The 21,184-nt window shown below is 44.1% G+C and overlaps 1 protein-coding gene across 6 annotated transcripts in view; it reads right to left on the bottom strand.

Annotated features, from left to right (window-relative positions):
- AK3 (adenylate kinase 3) overlaps positions 1–16,832 on the bottom strand; it is a 29,114-nt gene extending 12,282 nt beyond the window's left edge. For 2 of the 6 annotated variants that reach the window (XR_015766880.1, XM_088019022.1), the window contains exons 1-4: positions 16,579–16,832; positions 9,203–9,322; positions 8,074–8,246; positions 7,397–7,515 (exon numbers count right to left, since the gene is read on the bottom strand). Coding sequence is in view for 5 of the 6 variants with exons in the window: in XM_088019022.1 (XP_087875148.1) it covers positions 7,397–7,515; positions 8,074–8,246; positions 9,203–9,322; positions 16,579–16,729 (563 nt within the window). In the remaining variant the exon portion in view is untranslated. Of the gene's footprint in view, positions 1–96; positions 1,762–5,736; positions 5,879–7,392; positions 7,516–8,073; positions 8,247–9,202; positions 9,323–16,578 lie in introns of those variants that run through there. The other 4 variants (XM_028117316.2, XM_028117317.2, XM_088019023.1 and 1 more) reach the window with 4 other exon arrangements.
- Positions 16,833–21,184: the final 4,352 nt, after the last annotated feature.

Genomic DNA, 21,184 nt, shown 5'->3' with positions numbered 1-21,184 from the left:
AAAAAATTTAGAAAGCAGTCATCAATTCAGAAGCCAGGGAGACATCGGGGATGCGGTGGGCCCCGTGGAATACCGAAGACAAAGTAACACCCACGGTTCCAAATTTAATTTTATTGTAGTACACTAATACTCATGTATGCCTGGTAACCTAGTGATAATTCATTAGTAGTTTTCAACAGTTTTAGAAAGCACATAATACTAACATTCAAATAAGGCATTACAGAAAGTTTTGTACAGAATTAAATGTGTCCTATAATCCTTAAAAGCCTTGGTCCATTCTGAAAGATCAACATTAAATTTTTAAAAATCAAAAGAAAAGAACTTTTTTCCCCACAAAATACATAAAGAACCACTTGCTGGCATTTATATTTTAAGTGCCAGGGATACCATGGGCCAGGCGTTCAAGGGCACTCCCCAGCAGCTTGTACGAGGACTTGTTGCACTGGGGTTAGCACCAAGGAAGAGTGAATAGGCCAGTGAAGATGTAGCTGGGTCGCTGCTCTGCCTGTCCTCGCCCCACTCTTCCTACCAGGCCACAGGACGGGAGCAGGCGTCCCTGTTGCCCCACCAAGAAAGCAAATCATCTTCACTTTTAAATGGCTACTCAACGTCCACACACAGGCAGAGGTCTCTCCCTGCCAGAGGATGGGGTCCACTGCTTTGATTAGGAATAAAGAACTCCTTCAGCAAACTCAGTTACTTTCCTGGTCCTTTTCAACCTTTCACGTAAATCCTTTTAACTGCAACTAATTTGATTAGTTTACTAATTATGATTGTTGCGTGTGTCAGGGGAATTCTCCCCAAGCATACCTGATCCGTTTCTACTTCCTGACGACCAAGTATGCTTACTTTACTTAGGGCCATAGGTTTTCTTTTCTTTTTGGACTTTGTTACTCATCACAGCAGACCTTACATAGTGATCAAAAAGAGAAACTGGCAAGTAGATCCTAAAGCACATATTTCTTAACCTGAGTATTTTCCTATATGCGGATTTAACACAATTTTATAGCAGACTGAAAATTCTGAGTAAACTGAAGGTCTGTTTTACACAATAAATACAGTATATACGGCTAAGCTTATAAGTTTCTTAGTGTAAAGGCAGCAGTGAATTTGCACCCTGAAACTAATCTGCATATCTAGTTGCTTGTTTTCTAGAATTTGATAGACGTAGTTTCTCACAAAACCATGTAGCACAAGCACTGACAGTGCCGGTTTTTTGGCAGGAGTCTACACACATTTCTCTAATGAGATACTTTACCAAGTGACATGGAATTTTTTCTTTTTAGCTTTTCCAGAAAAATTAGAAAATTTTTATCAACCAATGTTTTCTCTGAACAAAAGTTATATTACTACCAACTGGTCTTTTAATTATGCTTTAGAACATTTTTCAAAAGTTAAGATATCTGATTGTTTTTTAATTGCACACCCATAGAAGATACCTGGGTAAAACCCACTTAGACAAAAAGATGAATCTTTGTATCGGACTCATTTGACACATCCTTAGTTTCCAGAATAAAATCTGTAGAAGTGAAACGACTATAACTGTCGAAGAATTCATTCATGCAAGTCTCAGAACAAGGAGCTTCTAAACGCACAGGTGAGGAGTCTCTGCTCATCTCACTGGTTATATGCACTTTTCCTCATGGAGTAACTGATGCTTTCTGGTTTATTTGTGGAACTTTTGTTTGTAGGAAAGCATAGACATAGGGCCAGATCTTGTTGGTTTCTGTTCCAGAGAAGGTTTCCAATACCCCCTTTTTCCTAAAGATGACAAAAAAACAAACAACAAACAAACAAAACTACAGGTCTGACTCTTCCTGATGAGCTTTTTCAAAGTGATTTTTTTCTGGGAGAAACTTTATTCAAATCTTGGGTCATTAGAATATTTCCAAAATCAAACAGAGTATCAGTCAAATGTTTAACTAGACAGACAAGGCAAAGTGTCAAAAACAAAACAAAAAATCTGAAGGCGTTACTCTTAACAGCCATCCCCCCTACATAGCATCATATCATATACTTGTCATAAACCTGTAAGTTTTTTTTTAAGATTTTATTTATTTGACAGAGAGAGAGGCACTGAGAGAGGGAACACAAGCAGGGGGAGTGGGAGAGGGAGAAGGAGGCTTCCCGCGGAGCAGGGAGCCCGATGCGGGGCTCGATCCCAGGACCCCGGGATCATGACCTGAGCCGAAGGCAGATGCTTAACGACTGAGCCACCCAGGCGCCCCTATAATTTTCTACTTTAATTTAAACACTATATTCAAAAGAAACAAATAGGGTTTGGTTTTTTAATTTGAGTCATGTGTTAGCAAATTGTTTAGCAAAATAAATCCTAACTGATAAGGAACGTAACACATTTAGAGGGAGAAGAAAGATCCTAGATCCATATATACAGCAACACCACTATAAATACACGGCATAGTCACCCTGAGATCTATTTTGTTTTCAATGCATATCAGAGTTTTCAAAAATGATAGCTTCTTGTGATTACATGCTCTTGATTTGCTCAAATGCTCTGTCGGTCTGAGTGAGATGTTTAAGAGCAGGTTCTGACTGACTGGCCACATCTGTGGATCCATGTTAAATCACTATCACTTCCAGATCCCTTTCCTTCAGGGTGTAGTATGATCTGATGACATGAAGTGAAGATCTTTTCCCCCTGGTTGGAATATGGCCTCAAATGGACTCTTAACCAATTTGGGTATGCCATTCCAGACATTCTCAGAGTTCACGACCTCCATACCATTTGAAAGATTCCACACCCTTGTGCCTCCTTTAGCGAAGACTCACATTTAGACCATGTGTCTTTTTTTTTTCTTTAAAGATTTTATTTATTTGAAAGAGACACAGCGAGAGAGGGAACACAAGCAGGGGGAGCAGGAGAGGGAGAAGCAGGCTTCCGCGGAGAAGGGAGCCCGACATGGGGCTCGATCCCAGGACCCTAGGATCACGACCTGAGCTGAAGGCAGACGCTTAACGACTGAGCCGCCCAGGCGCCCCTAGACCATGTGTTTCTTAGACTTGACCACACAACACATTTGGATCCAACAGTACATCTTTTCAGAGTGTAGGTTTTCTCTGGTTGAGCTGAGACATGATATTGTAAAGTATTATGGTGCTTCCTTTCAGCTCTGGATTCTTCTTCAGAGAACAAAGTCAATGATGAAATGGCATCTCTGTTTTTATACTCTATAAATTTTTCTTTATAATATATTCATTTATTTTTATTATATATATGAGTATATATATATATATATTCATTTCAATCTGCATGTTGGGATCACGATTCTTACCGTGTAGATGCAATGGTAACCTATACTGGTTCTTGAAACATTCCACATAACGACTTTTTTGTGTCTTCAGCACTCAGAGTGATTCTTAACAAAAGATGATGTGAGGCGCGCCTGGCTGGCTCAGTGGGTGTACTCTTAATCTCAGGGTCCTGAGTTCAAACTCCACGTGGGGGGCGGGGGAGGAGAGTTTTTTTAAAAAATGATGTAGATTGGGGCACCTGGGTGGCTCAGTCGTTAAGCGTCTGCCTTCGGCTCAGGTCATGATCCCAGGGTCCTGGGATCGAGCCCCGCATCGGGCTCCCTGCTCCGCGGGAAGCCTGCTTCTCCCTCTCCCACTCCCCCTGCTTGTGTTCCCTCTCTCACTGTGTCTCTCTCTGTCAAATAAATAAATAAAATCTTTTAAAAAAAATTTTTTTAAATTAAAAATGATGTGGATTTAGGGGTCTCAGTAAGTATGGTCTGTGATCAGGAGAGAAAGCCATTGGCTTGGCATTGGTAAACCTAAATTTTAGTTGCATTTGTGTCCTGTGGCTTACGGAAATGGTCACTTGAAAAACAGGAGCACTTAGCATGTGCTCAGTGTTTTAAATATAATAGTTCACGTAATCCTTTCTAAAGCTCAGATTCCTTATTTTTCTGATAAAACTGTGTGTTAGAAGTAAAGTAACAGCCCAGATCTCCAAACTGGTAAGAAGTAGGCTTGCAAACATGGGGCCCATCAGACACCCTTGGCTTTGTCTGCTTACCCACTTGGCAAAACCACTTCCTAATATTTGATGTTTCCTGCTTTTTGCTTAGGTTTATTTTTTCCCCTTTTGAATTTGGGGGAAATGGTAATAAAAACTGTTTTTCTGGTGTTTCCTGTTGTTTCTCCATTTTTCCCCAGGCAGATTGGTATGGGTTGCCACCACCTGAGCTGCCAATGTCTCTCTACCCCTGGGGGTAAGATGGTGAGCAGGAGCAGGTGACCAGGGCTGCTTTTCAGAACACACACACTCCCTCCAGAGATTCTGGCATTCCTCCTCCTCCAACTCACACAAAGTGTCTTAAAGTCTGCCTAAGAGCACCCGAGGAACTCAGGTTTCTTTCTAAAAACAGAATCAGTCCTCCCTCTGCAACCTTTCACTTGATTGTCAGAGGCTTCCCTGAAGACAAAAGCATTCCTCTATGATACCTTACAAATTTGCCAGAGTTAAGACTAACTTTAGGTAACTCCTACTCTTGGGGCGCCTGGGTGGCTCAGTGGGTTAAGCGTCTGCCTTTGGCTCAGGTCATGATCCTGGGGTCCTCAGATCGAGCCCCATGTCGGGCTCCCTGCTCAGCGGGGAGTCTGCTTCTCCCTCTGCCCCTCCCCGCTTGTGCGCGCGCTCTCTCTCTCTCTCTCTCTCTCTCTCGCTGTTTCTCATATAAAAAAATAAAATCTCTGGGGAAAAAAAAGTTTTCAAATCAAGCCAGTGTCACAATTGAGTTCATTACTGAGGGCACAAGTGCAGGCACCTCATACAATCCTGAAGCCGTCCCTTGGATGGACATTTGTCATTTTAATTTCTATGAAATAAACCCAGCCTCACCTATAGGTCCTCTGGGGTAAGAACATTGTGCTGTTTGTTAACACAAACCTAATGACTCTGTAAATGTCTCGCTGCTGAGTTTTAAAAAACAACACAACTGTCAGTATTGTAAAATAACAATGCTGATTGCCACTGAAATTGTTGCAAATACCACTTTCAGTTTTGGGTTAAGTCCAGCCCTAGCGCTATGTGCAGGAGTTTCGAAGGAAAAGTTTCAATTGATGGCAAGAGGGAGCAAAAGCCAGAAGCCTGGAAAGACTAGGGTATCTCCTGGGGACGCCTGGGTGGCTCAGTAGGTTAAGTGTCTGCCTTCAGCTCAGGGTCCTGGGATCGAGTCCCGCATCGGGCTCCCTGCTCAGTGGGGAGCCTGCTTCTCCCTCTGCCTCTGCCCCTCCCTCCCCCTGCTCATGCTCTTTCTTTCTCTCAAATAAATAAAATCTTAAAAAAAAAGCGACTAGGATAGACTAGGGTGTCTCCTAAGATGGGACCCAGATCATACACTTCCTCTCTGCAGCCTTCCCAACTCCCCTCCCCACTTCTGGACAGAAGTAACCCCTATTTCCGCTGCACGAGGTGGTCACCTTTATGAATAGCCTTGCAGTGTTCTCAGCCCAGCAACAATGTGCTCTCCCTTCTGGTTACTTTTTGAGTGATTAACAAAACCTCATTTGGGAAATGACACCTTCACCAAACTCAGTCTGTGACATTTGGGTGGAACTCCCCCCACTCCCCAGCTTCCAGAATGGACGTGATCAGAGTGAATGGGTGCCGACTCCAGGACTGTTCCTGGCAAAGGGGCCCTCTTTTCTACTCTAGCCGAACTGGTAGGAGACAAGCAGGGATGCTGGGGGGCTCACACAGGGACAGCCCACCTGAGACTGAAGCCAGCACGGAGAAGGAGCTGAGCGTGACTGAGGCCTAGGACGCTGTCTGAAAACCTGGATCCAGGATCTACCTTTGGACTTTGTAGTTAGAAGAAATTCCCCTTTGCTGAAGCTGGTGCGAATGAGGTTCCTGATTGATAGAAGCACATATCCCATTGTATGGCAACAATGATTTACCCAGCGCTCTGCCTCACCCACGTAGAGCAGGTGCAGTTTCTTGGGGCCTGGCCCTGACCCATGAGGACCGGTGTCAGCAGAGTAAATAAAAAGAGCAACTACCACTGAGTGATTTATTGGTGTCGGGGCTGTGGTAAGCCTCTCTGTGAATTCTTTCAATCCCCTTTACAGCCCTATACAGTAGGTACTATTTAATACTGCTCTGACTTAACACATGACGAATCTGTGGCACAAAGGTTGAATGAAGACCGTGCCCAGGGCCACATACATAGCTGGTCACCTGCAGAGCCAAGCTCATTACACAAACCACAAAGTTATAGTACTAGCCACTGGAGAAAGTGAATTGCCAACTCCCTTGTAATTTCACCCTCCAGAAAGTACTACCCTAGAACCGTTTGGAGACTATGGCTTCAGGGGTCACTGCATGCATACCCCATTACTCCACCACCAGTAGGAGCCAGCGATGATACAGTGTTCACCATGCCCCAGACATACTTCTAGAAGTCACTCCTAGTAACGCACTCTCTTGACCCTGTATTCTTACCCCCAGTTAAGCAAGAGGTTAAGAGCAAGTTAATCAACAATGAGCTAGGATTTGAACTCAGGCAGTCAGGATCCAGAATCTGCTCCAACCACAGCACTGGGCTGTCTTGACAATCACTGTTCAGTCAGTATTACGAAGGCAAAGGGGATGCAGTCACTCCATGAGCAGACGGAAAGACTGAGTAAGCAGATGGCACTGCGTCAAATATTTATTCAGCATAGTTCCCGTATTTGTTGTGGCATATGAACTCCCTAACGAGCACACAAGACTGTGTTCAGATATAAGCTTTTAAAGACTATTGGCCAAACAAATGATCTGAGGGTAGGTTGCCATCTGAGGCTTCTAAACATCCTCTAACGGCACGGGTGGTGGGCATTATCAGACCTTCCTCCCCAGCACCCACGGCTGCCTGCCCTCTACCTGATGGCAGACTTTGGGGGGACTCCCCACTCCAGGGGGTAACCAACCAGCCTATTTCCTCCCAACCAGGAGCTGGTTCCAGAACGGGCAGTAACCTAGGCCTAAAACAGTTAGTGCAAGGCATTCCCTGACCACAGTGGTTGTTCACGTTGGTGCCCCCTTTGTGACATGTGGGGCTTTTCACTTGGGGGAAAGCTGATCACTCATCTCTCCACGAAAAAGGATGCCCCACCTGTTCCTGGAAACTGCGTGCAACTACGCCAGGAGTCTACAGACACAGCCAACGCAGAGCTGAAAGAATGGCAAGACTCTGATCAAACCTAGTCGTGACTGAAGCCCAACCTACCTTCTGGAAGTGTCTGTTATGCAAGCTAATACACTTCCTGTACTGTTTAAACCAATTTGAATCGGATCTTCTGGTATTTCGCATTTCAGCTGTACAGCATGGATAATCGAAAATTGACTTAGTACTTCATTTAGAGAAGTTCTGAAAAGCGACATACTCACTGGTAATATTCCAGCACCGGCTGTGTTTGGACTTCATAAGCCTTCAGCCTCTTGACAACGGTCTCTGGCTTGTCATCATCACGCTGAATGAGAGGCTCCCCGGTCAGGTCATCAATGCCCTAAACGGGAGTTACAAGAGGCTGAGATCAAACATCTCATCTTTGAAGCATATTTTTATGAGCAGTTAAGTGATTTTTAGACATCTCTATGCAAGCACCAAGCACAAAAGCGTGCTTTTAAGTAAACAGAATCAAATCCAAACACAGATCATTCCAACGCAGAGCCCTGAGACCCCAGAGTCATCTCCAGTATCAGTCCTTAGAGTTAAAAGGCTTCCTAAAAGCAGCCTCTCAATAATTGCATATATATACAAAATGACTCAGCGATAGCCTGGGAATCCCAACGGTAACCCCTAAATAAGCCACAGCGGTCACTAATCCTTCTTACCCCAAGTCCTCACACACTCCCCGGCACAGAGTAAGAAATCCGTAAATGGTTCTGAATGAGTAACAAACCCCCATCGTTCCTGCGGATTCCTTTACCGACAAGCTAAGTGCACTGGACTCGTCCACCGCACCTCATGACCTGAGAGCATTCCCTCAGGAGCAGGCGTCCTAACACTTACATCTGGGAGGGCAAGAGAGTCAGAGACCGTCTGTGCCACCACAACAACTCACCACAGCTTTGGGAGGGTTGAATTCGATGTTGTAGACTCGGCCGCTGGCTGGATGAATCCAGCGAGCAGTGAGACGCTGCTTAATGACCTCAAAGGGCACGTTCAGATTAATCACTGTGTCTATCTGATAAGCTCTATCCAGGGCTTCTGCCTGTGGAAGTGTCCTTGGAAAACCTTTACAAATTAAAAAAAAAAAAAAAAGAATAACGGAAGGTTGGGAGAGGGGAAGAAGGAAGAGAATTAATGATGAACAATCTGAACAAAAGCAGTAATACCAGGAAGGCTGATCACAGCTCTAAGGCAACTGTGATGGTTGGTTAATTTTATGCGTCAACTTGACTGGACCCATGGGGCTCCTGGATGCTGGTCAAACATTATTTGGGGTGTGTCTGTGAGGCTGTTTTTGGGTGACAGTGACATTTAAATCAGGAGACTGAGTAAAGCAGATTGTTCTCCCTGATGTGGGTGGGCCTCCCCTAATCCACGGAAGGCCTGGATAGACTGGAAGGGCTGACCCTCCCCCCAATAAGGGGGAGTTCCTCCTGCCTGATGACCCTGGAGCTGAGACGCCCGCTTTTTCCTGCCTCGGACTCAAACGGAAAGAAGTCAGCTCCTCTTGGGTCTCAAGCCTGCTGGCCTTCAGACTGGAGCCTGACCACCCATTGGTTCTCCTGGGTCTTCACCCTGAATATCTCGGGACCTGTCAGCCCCCATCATCCTGTGAGCCAATTCCTTAAAATAAACATCGGTGTTTCTTCAAAAACTAAAAATCAACCTTTCCTCAAGGTTCCCGCCACACTTCTGGCTGGAGAAAGTTTACAACTGATTGCAAATTACTTTCCACCCTTCCTTCCCCCCCCTCATAAAATATTCTAAAAGGAGGGTGAAGGAACGAGTCACATCTGAAGGGAGCATAGGAATTGTGCGGTCCACTTCTTTCTTTCTCCTCAGATGAAGAAGCAGGTCCAGAGAAGATGACTGGCTCAAGGCCTCAGGGTGGTGAATGGCAGCACTCAGCGCGCCCCACCCCCCGAGGACCCCACACCAGATGTGTGTCTGTAGCCACGAAATGCTCATTCTCTGTCCACGCTCATCATTCTGGACAGCTGAAATGCTCTAACACCACTTACCATCCAATAGCCAGCTATACTGGGTGAGGTTTCTCAGCTCATGAAGGGCCAGCCGAGTCATGACATCATCTGGGATGAGCTTCCCTTGGTCAATGAAAGTCTTGGCTAACACACCAATTTCTACAGCAGAGGAGGGAGGGAAAAACCAATCAGTGAGCGTATTTGCTTTATCCCATTCCAGGCCCCTAGGAAACCACTAGCCTAGAGAGGACCTCCGGATAGCACCATCATACGAAAATGTGCACTGTCAACTTTTGTGATAAAAACAGAAGTTACAAAATGATCTATACCTATTTCAAATTCTCCGTTACGTAAAAATATATAAATGCAAATGTATAGATAGAAAAAATAATAGAAAGCTACTGACACCATGTTAACAGCAGTCATCTCTGTGATATAAGTGATTTTTTAATATATCTGCACTGTTCTGTATTTTGCAAATTTTCTATCAGAAAAAAACATACAGAATACTAGAAATTATCTTCTTTTTTAAGTAAGAACTTGAAGTAGTCATTATTTATAAGTGGCTCAGTGTAAGTGCTTGCTATCATGTTACTGTACAGATTCTTCTAATCCTTTCAATAAAATAACCTGCTATAAAGGTGCACATACTTAGTATGTGTGCGCACCTCTCTGTCGCTTTGACCAGGCTCTGACCACTGCTCTGGGGAAGCAGAAGTCAGCCTCATCACCAGTGTTTGGGGGAAAAAATGTAAAAACTTGCACTGCTTCAAGGCTGAGTTCCTAAAACGGGGATTGGCCCCTTCGCTCACCTCTCTTCAGACCAAGTCCTCATGTAAGCCCTCAACTAATGACATCAAATGGAATGAGAGGATGGGGCTCATTTTAAAAGTTCTTAATTTCATCAGTATTAGAATAGCATTAAGAAAAGATCATTTGATCTTGCCACTTCTGCTCAACATTGTATCAGAGATTCTAGCCAGGACACTTAGTCCAGAAAAAGAAATTAAAGGCATCCAGAAAGGAAGAAGTAAAACTATCTCTATATGCAGATGAGATGATCTTCTATATAGAAAATCCTACAGTCCACTAAAAAACTGTTAGAACTAATGAGTTCAGCAAAGAAGTGTAAAACGGACCATCTGAAAACTACATTGTTGAAAGAAATTAAAGACCTAACTAAATGGAGAAACATCTCATATTCATGGATTAGAAAAGTTAATAAGATGGAAATAGCCTCCAAAAATGACTAACAGATTTAATGCAATCCTATCAAAATCCCAGCTGGTGTCTTTGCAGAAACTGAGAAACTGATCCTAAAAATCATATTGAAATGCAGGGGACCCAGAACAGCTGAAATAATCTTGAAAAAGAACAAAGTTGGAGGACACACACTTTGGATTTCAAAACAGCAATCAAGACTGTGCAGTACTGGGGCGCCTGGGTGGCTCAGATGGTTGAGCGTCTGCCTTCGGCTCGGGTCATGATCCCAGGGTCCTGGGATCGAGTCCCGCATCGGGCTCCCTGCTCCTTGGGAGCCTGCTTCTCTCTCTGCCTCTCTCTCTTTCTCGTGAATAAATAAATAAAATCTTAAAAAAAAAAAAGACTGTGCAGTACTGGCATAAAAATAGACATATAGATTAACAGAACAGAAGTGAGACTCCAGAAATAACCCCTCACTTTTACCATCAGTTGGTTTTCGATGAGGATACCAAGACAATTCCATGGGGGGAAGAACAGTCTTTTCAACAAATGGTGCTGGGACAACTGAATATCCAGACACAAGAGAATAAAGTTAGACCTCTACCTCACACCAAATATAAAAATTAATATCAATCATAGACCTAAAGTTAAGAGCTAAAACTACAAAACCCTTAAAAGAAAACATAGGCATAAATCCTCATGACTCTTCATCAGGCAATGGTTTCTTAGACATGAAGCCAAAAGCACAATTAACAAAAGAAAAAATAGATGAAGGCGCTTAAGCATCTGCCTTCGGCTCAGGTAATGGTCCCAGGGTCCTGGGATCGAGCCCCACATTGGGCTCCCTGCTCGGCGGGAAGCCTGCTTCTCCCTCTCCCACTCCCCCTGCTTGTGTTCCCTCTCTCACTGTTTGTGTCTCTGTCAAATAAATAAAATCTTTAAAAAAAAAAAGAAAAAATAGATGAACTGGATTCATTAAAATTAAAAACCTTTGTGCTTCAAAGAACACAACAAAAGTGAAAAGACAATCCACTGAATGGAAGAAAATTTTTGTAAATCCTGTATCTGATACGGAACTTGTATATAGAATATCTAAAGAATTCTTACAACAATAAAAGACGTAATTCTTACACAATGAAAAGACAACCCATTTTTAAAAATGGGAAAAAGATCTGAATACAAAAAGCAGATATACAAGTGGCCAAAAAGCACATGGGAAGATGCTCAACATGACTAGTCATTAAGGAAATAGAAATGGAAACCACAATGAGATACCATTTTACACTCACCAGGATGACTACAATCAAAGAGACAGATAATATCAAGTGTTGGCAAGAATGTTGAGAAGTGGAAACCCTCCTCTGTTGCTGGTAGGGTTTTAAATGCTGTAGCCAAACTGGAAAAATACTGTGGCAGTTTTCAAAATGTTAAAAAGAGTTACAATCTTACCTAGCAGTTGCATGCCATGCCAAGGTATACACACACACACACACACACATCCAAGAGAAATTAAAACAGACATCTACACAAAAACTTATACATGAGTGTTCAAAGCAACATTATTCACAATAGCCGAAAAGTGGAAACTCAAATGTCTGCCAAGTGATTAATGGATAAATAAAATGTGATATATCTACACAAAATTATATCATTCGGCCATAAAAAAAAAAAACTGATGTATGTTACAAAGTGTATGAACTTGAAGACAAGTCCACCAACTCATGAATGGATAAATAAAATCTGCTACATCCATTTGAAGTACCACTCAGCAATATAACGGATGGAGAAGCAACACACACTACAACATGGGTGAACCTTGAAAACCTCAGGCTAAGTGCAAGAAGCCAGACACAGAAGACCACATATTGTATGAGTCCATTTGTCTGAAATGTCCAGATTAGGCAAATCAATAGAGGCAGAAAGTAGATCAGCATTGCCAGGGGCTCAGATTGGGGGTGGGGTGGGAGGGAGGGGGACAGGAGTGACTAATGGGTATGAGGTCTCTTTGGGGGGTAATGAAAAGGTTCTAAAATTGAATGTGTTAATGGTTGCACAACTCTGTGCATATACTAAAGTCCCTTAAATTGTAAACTTTAGGGGCGCCTGGGTGGCTCAGTCATTAAGCATCTGCCTTCGGCTCAGGTCCTGATCGCAGGGTCCTGGGATCGAGCCCCGCATCGGGCTCCCTGCTCCACAGGAAGCCCGCTTCTCCCTCTCCCACTCCCCCTGCTTGTGTTCCCTCTCTGGCTATGTCTCTTTCTGTCAAATAAATAAATAAAATCTTAACTTTAAATGGGTAAAATATATGGTATATTAGATCTCAATAAAGCTGTTAAAAATGAGGCAATCCTTATCAAAAGCACTATTATGAAAGGTACAGAACAGTATTACAATTTGCTGTCATTTGTGTAAGAAATAACAGGGGAAGAACAGGTAAACATTTGGTTGTATATACATGAAATAGCTCTAGAAGGATCTTTTCACTAAATGCCCTTTTACATTTTTTGGAATTCCAAACCATGTAAATATATTGCCTCCTATAAATTAGGGCTTGGGGGTTTTTTGCCATTACAAAAATAATTTGCCCTACCATCAAAATCATTCTCATTAGGGGTGCTTATGCTGCACAGGTGGATATGATTAAAGTTTTGTTGGGGAATCTTGGGAGCTGACAGAGACTTTGAAGATTTTCTACTGAGTTCAGTTTCCTCAACATACAGATGAGCACAAAGGACATTCGAAAGGATCAGCCATCTAGTGCAGGGTTCCGTCTTTGAGAAGCGCTAAGCCACAAGGCAGTTTCTCAAACTTTGGGCAATCCCATGGCCACCTCACAATTTCTGCCACAGATGGACTATTACTTACTGCATAACTTTCTTCAAAGCGACCCAGCTTTTCAAATTAATGAATTATCATGTTCATAAAAATAAAGGGTTGGTGTGTTTGTTGCTTTTCAAATATCCTTTGAAATAAATAGATTAAAAAACTGTGTCCACTTAGAATGATCTCTTGACCATCAACACTGCATCAGGGAAAGTGTCTAACTGGTGCTGAAGGAGACCTGGGTGTTCAATCTTGTCTCCCCGTAACTGCTGTTTGTAATTGAGTGAGTTCTGCAACCTCTCCTGCACTCAGTTGCTTATCTTTAAGCCAGAGGGCTGGCCTAATGTCTAAGGGTCAGGCTCCAGCCTCTTGACTCCGGGGTCAGGGCTGGCCACCCTTACTCCACATCTGCTCCTGCCAGCAGGTGGCCTCGTGTGTCCAGTGTCCTTGTTACATCCTTTGCGTTGATTTTAAACCTTAGTTAAAAAATACAGCTCCAGGTTACAAAACACAGCACCCTGATGAAATAGTGGTTTGAGAGTAAACTGGTGCCCTCCTTCCCAGCACTATTTGACAGGACCACGTTTATAGAAATTCCACGCTAAGGATTTCATATTGGAAGGAAATGAGCAGAGATGCTGCCAAGTGTTCATGAACAAAGGCATAACAGTATTTATTATAGCAAAGAATGGTTAACAACGTAAATGTCCAATGATAGGAAAAGGTTAAAATTAAATATCATTTTCGGGGCACCTGGATGGCTCAGTGAAGCGTCTGCCTTCAGCTCAGGTCATGATCCTGGGATTGAGTCCCTCATGGGGCTCCCTGCTCAGCGGGGAGTCTACTTTCTCTCTCTCTCTCTCTCTCTCTCTCTCTCTCTCCTCTCTCTCGCTCTGCCTGCCCCTCCCCCGCTTGTGTGCACATGCGCTCTCTCTGTGTCAAATAAATAAAATCTTTAAAAAAAGTATAAATAAAAAAATTAAATATCATTTTTAAGACTGCCTCGTGGTGGGTGGACATGCTCCCAATAAGTGAGAAAAAAGGTATATGAGCAATCATTTAGAATGCAACAATTTTGCAAATACATACAGATGCAACAAAGTAAAAAACAAAGAAAAAAGCACATAAGGCACTAAAGGGTTAACTGTAACTGTTTCCGGGTGGTGGAATTATGCGGATTTTAATTCTCTTTTTTATATTCTCAATGACATGTTTTTCTTCCTTTATAATATACTTTACTTTTAGTATCAAAAAATATGAAACTGTAATTTTTAATAAAAGACTACATCTCTTTTTTGGCTCTGATCCTGTAGGAAATATCCAATCCCACTTAAAAAAAAAAAAAAAAGAGAAGAGAAAAATATTTGAGAATATATTCTTAGTCCTGAGATACAGAAGAACATCTGTAATAACAAGCTCCTGACATCTCCCTAAGCTCCATTTTCTGTTTTGTTAAAGAAATGCTGTTTTTAATGACCTTTTAAAGATGGGCAGGCACCTGAGGCAAGCTGGACTTTCTTCCAAGGGATGCTCCCACCCCTGCCTCCCGCCTTCCTTTCTCCACATGGAGCCAGAACGAGAACAGTGGGCCTGTCCCGGGATGTTAAGGCTAAACAGAACATTGTTTCTTAATTTTGAAAAAAGTTTACTTCGTTGGCTTTCAATTTAATTTTTAAAAATGCTTTGTTTTCACAAATCAATGGAACCCTAACTCGCTGCCGAAAGTGTTCTTTAACCACACAGTGATACCTCACTGCTCAGTTATCCTTCAGAGAATCCCTTATGCATTCCTTATGCCTTCCCACTCTGGGTAACCTTACCCCCACCAGGTGCCTGGTTAGAGGCTGTTCACTGTTACCTAACTACTTAAGTATGTTGCATGAAGAGCATTTAGCAAGCAGGCCAAACAATTTAACCTTTTGAAGAAGTGTTAACTGACCACAAAACACTATACACTGTAGTACGTTTCCTAAAAGATCAATGCTAGAAGAGAAAAATAAAAGCAGTCACTTGCCAGACTGTTTGAGACAAACTAAAAACATCGAGGTGGTTCTTTTTTTCACTTACATTCTGAAACAGACAAAAACCCCACCTAGAAACGATCTAGGTTCAGCAAAACAGATACCTATACAAGCATGAAGAGAATGAGATGGATTTTTATGTTCTGATGTGGAAAAATCTCCTAGATATAAAGTGAAAACACGCTGGTGCAGAATACATACATAGTATGATTGCATACTGCATAAAGTAAGGGCTAGATACTCGTGTGTCTGTACACAAATACACATTTCTAAAAGGAAACACAAGGTCCTGTTCCCCTGTGAAGAACTGGACTGAGGCAGGGAAGGAGAGAGGGCTTTACTTTTCATTACATGTATTTCTGTCCTTTTTCCGATCCTTTTTTTACCTTGTGCAGGCATTATTTCTAAAATTTTTTAAAAGGAGGCTCAAAATGAGTTCTGTTTTGGAAAATAAAGGTCAACACCTTTGAGGAAAAAAACCTCATCTTACTGTTGACTTTTTAAAAGTAGCTTTCTTGGGGCCCTGGCTGGCTCAGTCGGTAGAGCATGAGACTCGATCTCGGATCTCCTGGTGGTGAGTTCAAGTCCTACGATGGGTGTAGAAATTACTTTAAGAAAAATATTTTAAAATCTTTTTTAGAAAAATTTTAAAACATAACAGCTTTTTTAAGATATAATTTGCTTAACATAAAATTCATCCATTGTAAAGTATAGAGTTTGTTGACTGGATTTGGTGCTGAGTTATTAGAATTTACATGGTATGAGAAACAAAACAGTCTTTCAGATAACTACGCACAAGAATAGCTTTCCTAAGAAATCTCTGGGGTATCAAAGATCTAAGCCAATTTTGTTATTGCAACGAGCACAAATAGCCGGCCTTCAGATTATGGGAGAAAGGGTGGATCCGGAAAATCCCAGAGTTCAACCAAAAAAAAAAAAAAAAAAAGGAAGAGCAAACCCTTCAGGTCAAACTTCAGTTCTCCAGGTGGAAGGGCACGTGTTCCTAAGCGAGCAGCAGCGACTGGACCTGGACGTGCTTCTCAAACAAAGCCAAGCAGTTCACTTTAAACTTTGAACTTCGAACTTGTCCTAACTCTCGAGTCTTTTCCCCCAATAACCCGCCCAAAGCTGCCCCGGAGGCTGGAGCTTTCGGGACGCAATTGCTCAGCTGCCTAAGGTCTCTCCCCTGGGCGGCGGGAGGGGGATGCCGCGTCCGCATCCCTGGACCTGCATCCGGGAACCCGCATCCCGGGACCCGCACCCCCGATCCCGCATCCCGGGGCCCCACTTTCCCCAGATCCGCAACCCCGCCCGCAAATCCCGGCCCCGGCGACGGCGCACCGCCAGCCCTCCGGCTCCGGCTCCCACCTGTGCCCCGAAGCATGTTGTCTCGGAGCAGGTCCCCGCTGGAGAGGTGCTTCAGCGCGAAGTGCTTGGTGATGCGCGACGACACGGTGCCCTTGCCCGAGCCCGGCGCCCCCATGATCACCGCGCGCAGCAGCCGCGCGGACGCCCCCATGGCCGGAGGGAGCCGCCCGGGCGGCGAGCGCGGGGGGCTCCGGCCTGGCCGCGCGCTCGTTCGCCTGCGGGTTCGGGGCTGGCCGGCAGGCTGCGGCGCGCACAGAAGGCGGGCGCGGCGCCCAGGCGCTCCCGGAAGTGAGGCGACGGCCACTGCGGCCGCCCCGCCCGCCCCCGACCGGCTCCAGCGCCTGCCCCGCGGCGACCCGGCGCCCCCGCCCCGCGCCCCGCCCCCCGCCCCGCCCGCGCACGCGGGGCCCGCGCCCCTCCGCGCCCCCGCGCCCCCGCGCCCCCCGCCGCCGCGGGCCCCGGAGGCCTCCTCGGCGCCCCCCCCTCGCGCCCTCGCCTCCCTCAGCTCCCCCCCCCCGCGCCCGGTCCTGCCCAGGCGCTCCCTCGTGCCGCTCCCGAGCCCTGCGCCCCCCTCGCCACCAATCCCGGGTCACCAGACTGTCCCTGCCTCCCCCTGTGCTGCAGGGCCACCTCTCCTCCTCTCTTGCTTTTTCACGCTAGTTTGTGAGGTACGTTTGTATTTGTGTCTTAGCACAGTGGGTGACTACGATCGTTCCCTCCCCTTGTCACAGGAGGGGACACCTAGCTGAAATTCAGTGAGCTGCTCCAAGTCACATCGATGGAGGGGTGCCTCTTACCTCCCAGGATCACACGTTCGGATTCAAAAGTAGCTGTTGCTTTTACTCCGGCCGAGTCCAGAAGTGCTGGCTCCTCCACACGCTGCATTATTTGCTTTCGGCAATCCATTGATTCCATAAATATTTACTCACGTTTACTGCACGCCAGCTCCTCTGAGGAGCCCCCAGGAACGCAGTGTTGAACAAGACAAAAATGTCTGTTCCTTGAAGTTTAAAGTTCAGTGGTGGAGGCAGACCATCGCAAGGAAACAAATAAATGAACAAGATAATTTGAGGTAGTGCTATAAACAGAATAAAATAGCATGTGTCAAAGTGTGGAGGGAGGCTGCTTTAGATCAGGTGGTCAGTGCTTGACTAACCTATTACTTTGAAGAAACGGCATTTGCCATGAGTATTGAATTAGGAGACAGAGGGAGAGGGGCACAGTCTAGGGGGAAGCCTTGAAACTGAATGGTCAAATGTCCCAGGAAGAGAAACACAACACAGACATTTTTAAAATTTATTATTATTATTATTATTATTTTTTAGTAATCTCTACACCCAACGTGGGGCTTGAACTCACGACCCTGAGATCAAGAATCACATGCTCTTTTGACTGAGGCAGCCGGGCGCCCCAGGACAGACATCTGAGTGCGTATTTCATCTGTAAAATGGGCATGGAAGATTAGTATGGGTTGTAAATATAATATGTATAAAGTACAATGCCAGCTACAGGGTAGTATCTGAGCTGGGTGACTGGATGGGGGGATTTAATGGGTAGAAGGTGGTTTACTTATTTAATAGTTTAATAGCTTGGGGTCACCTGGGTGGCTCAGTCGGTTGAGCATCTGCCTTGGGCTCAGGTCATGATCTCAGGGTCCTGGGATCGAGTTCCAAGTTGGGCTCCCTATTCGGCAGGGAGTCTGCTCCCTGCCCTCTTGTGCTTACTTGTGTGCTCTCTCTCTCTCAAATAAGTCAGTATCTATTAAAAAAAAAAGAAAAATTTAATGGCTTATAATATGATTAAGAAAGAGTGAAAACAAATGAATTAAACATTCAGTTCCTGTGATTAGAAAAAGGACATGAAAATAACCCAAGGAAATCAAAGGAAGGGATTATGTAAAGAAAAAGAACATACGTGAAAGGACTGGAAAATTTACAAAACAGAACTAACAAAAGATGGGAAAAGTCTGGGCAGGTACAAGTTGTGAAACAACTAGGAGACCTGAAAGTGTAGAGCAAAGGCGTCTATTCCCCAAAGCTGGGGACATGTGAGGTTTTAGCTGCAAAAGAGCCCTAAAAGAAAATCCTGGGGGAATTTGCCTTAGAAAAAAAAAAAGCATTTAGACAAAAGAGCTGAGGAATCATCCTGTCATTGGGGAGGAAAAGCTGAGTGTTGTGGTCACATCAACAGGCCCCGCAAAGCTGCCAACTAACTGCAGCTTTGCTAAAGTTTGTTGATTACAAATGAGTAAGTAACTGCCACACTGTGGGAATCTCCTGGCAGCTGGACCTGGCACAGTCATTTCGCCATACATAGACATCTGGGGGACCAGTTCCCTTGTTCCAGTGGCAAAGACATGGAGCTCATTATTGCTACATCAGAAGCTGTAAGTCGAGAAGAGATTTAAGAAGGGTTTGTATGATGGGGTGCCCGGGTGGCTCAGTCGTTAAGCGTCTGCCTTCGGCTTGGGTCATGATCCCGGGGTCCTGGGATCGAGCCCCACATCAGGCTCCCTGCTCGGCGGGAAGCCTGCTTCTCCCTCTCCCACTCCCTGTGCTTGTGTTCCCTCTCTCGCTGTGTCTCTCTGTCAAATAAACAAAATTAAAAAAGAAAAGAAGAAGAAGAAGAAGAAGGGCTTGTATGCTGGGGCTTGCCCTCTAGGAATCCTGCTGAAGCCAGGGCCTGAAGAAGCCCTAGATAGACCAGTGTGGAGAGAGACTGCCTGGCTCTGTCACTCCAGCCGGTCCAGCCGAGCTGCTCCCTGTGGTCGCATGAGTGAACCCAGGGGTAGGTGGATTCAAGAGTGGACAGAAAGTTTTTCCCCTCAGCTACGAGAACAGATTTGTCATTAAGTGAGCTTGGGAAGACTGTAAGGGAAACTGGTCTGGGGGGAGAATATCAGAATTGTTTTGGGATAAGTTAAATTGGAGATGCCTTTCTAGTACTTACATAGCTTTATTTCTTTAAAAAAGAAAATAAAAATAAATTTTTATTTCTCTAAAAAATCCAGTGGGAGTTGATAAGGAAGCGGTTAGAGGTACACATTTTGAGGACGTCGTGCAGGCCCAGGCTGGAGATATAGAATTTGGAAGTCCTCAGTTAAATTCTCCAGATAGTATGAACTTACTAAGGGAGTGAGTTTAGATGAGAGAAGAGGTCTGAAATCTGAGTTCTGGGGCGCCCTACCATTTGGAGGCTGAGGAGGAAACACTGAAGGAGCTTGAGGAGAAGAGGGGTCAGCCAAATGTGTTTCACAGAGAGAGTGCTTACAGTAGTCCAATTCCGCTGATACTCAGTTGCTGGTTAGACTGAGAACGGACTGAAAATGATTTCTAATTGTACAAAAACAAAACCCCTATGAAATAGAGTATTTTTTAATTTACAGTGTATAGCTGAAAAAATCTGGAAATGGTTTTGTTCCAAATCTCTTAGCTATTCAGCACCAGAATTAGTGATTTCCAGAAGTGCTAGATGAAGTTTACAAAATGCTTTCTCTGCGAGGAAACGCCTGGGAGTAGAATTCAAATTACCCAGAACAAGGACATGGGGGTGGGGAAGAAAGAGAAGGTCCCCACTAAAGTGGGGGTACAGACCAGAGGAGTCACAAGTCAGAAAATACAAGGCCGTATTTTTTTTTTAACACTTGGCAAAAGCAACAAAGAAGGAGCCTTAGAGTTAAGACAATTTTATTATAATGCTCAGTTGGAAGATTAAATAACCAAGAATATTTGGGAAAGCCCTGAGAAAGAAGAAAATGAAGAGAGGCTAGCCCTACCAGTTAGTAAAACATTATAAGGCCTGGATAATAAGATTAAGGTATTGGGACCTGAATGCATAGATCAATAAAATAAAGTAGAAAAATCCAGAAACGGGGCGCCTGGGTGGCTCAGTTGGTTAAGCATCTGCCTTTGGCTCAGGTCATGATCCCAGGGTCCTGGGATCAAGCCCCACATCGGGCTCCCTGCTCAGCGGGGAGCCTGCTTCTCCCTCTCTCTCTGCCTGCCGCTCTGCCTACTTGTGTTCTCTCTCTCTGTCAAATACATAAATAAAATCTTAAAAAAAAAGAAAAATCCAAAAACAATTGCATCTGGAAATTTAATATGTGATAAGGGTGGCATCTCAAATCAATGGAGGAAAAAGGCGCTCTTCATAAATAGTATGGGGGTAAGTGGATAGCCAGACAATTATATCTGTTTTTCCACACAAGATGAATTCCAAATGGGTCAAAGATTTTAAAAATTTTTTGAAAGAAATAAATCTACGTGAGTACTAGAAGGAAATGAGAGTGGATTCTTCAGTAATGGAGGAATTGGAGAAACTCTGAAACTCAAAATTCAGGAGCAATTAAGGAAAAGACTGAAATTTGCATTATCCAAAACAACAGCAACAATAAAATTTTTTGCACAGCAAAAAACATCATAAGCAAAACAAAAAGACAAGTTAAAAACTGGGAAAAAATATTTCCAACTTACAGAAGATTCATGTCCAATGGTTGTGTCCTGGAGGGCAAGGAGGACTTCCTGATTCATAGGATTTGCCAATTACCATGGTGTAAATATTCCCACCATAATGGATTTTAAATTCCCAAAATGCACTCAACTGACTG

Source organism: Eumetopias jubatus, unplaced genomic scaffold (assembly GCF_037043125.1).
Source record: "Eumetopias jubatus isolate StellerSeaLion01/CBP00866 unplaced genomic scaffold, mEumJub1_p1.0 scaffold_15, whole genome shotgun sequence".
Classification (NCBI taxonomy): domain Eukaryota; kingdom Metazoa; phylum Chordata; class Mammalia; order Carnivora; family Otariidae; genus Eumetopias; species Eumetopias jubatus.
The sequence above is the reverse complement of the archived record's forward strand: the minus strand, read 5'-3'. Positions and strand labels throughout refer to the sequence as shown.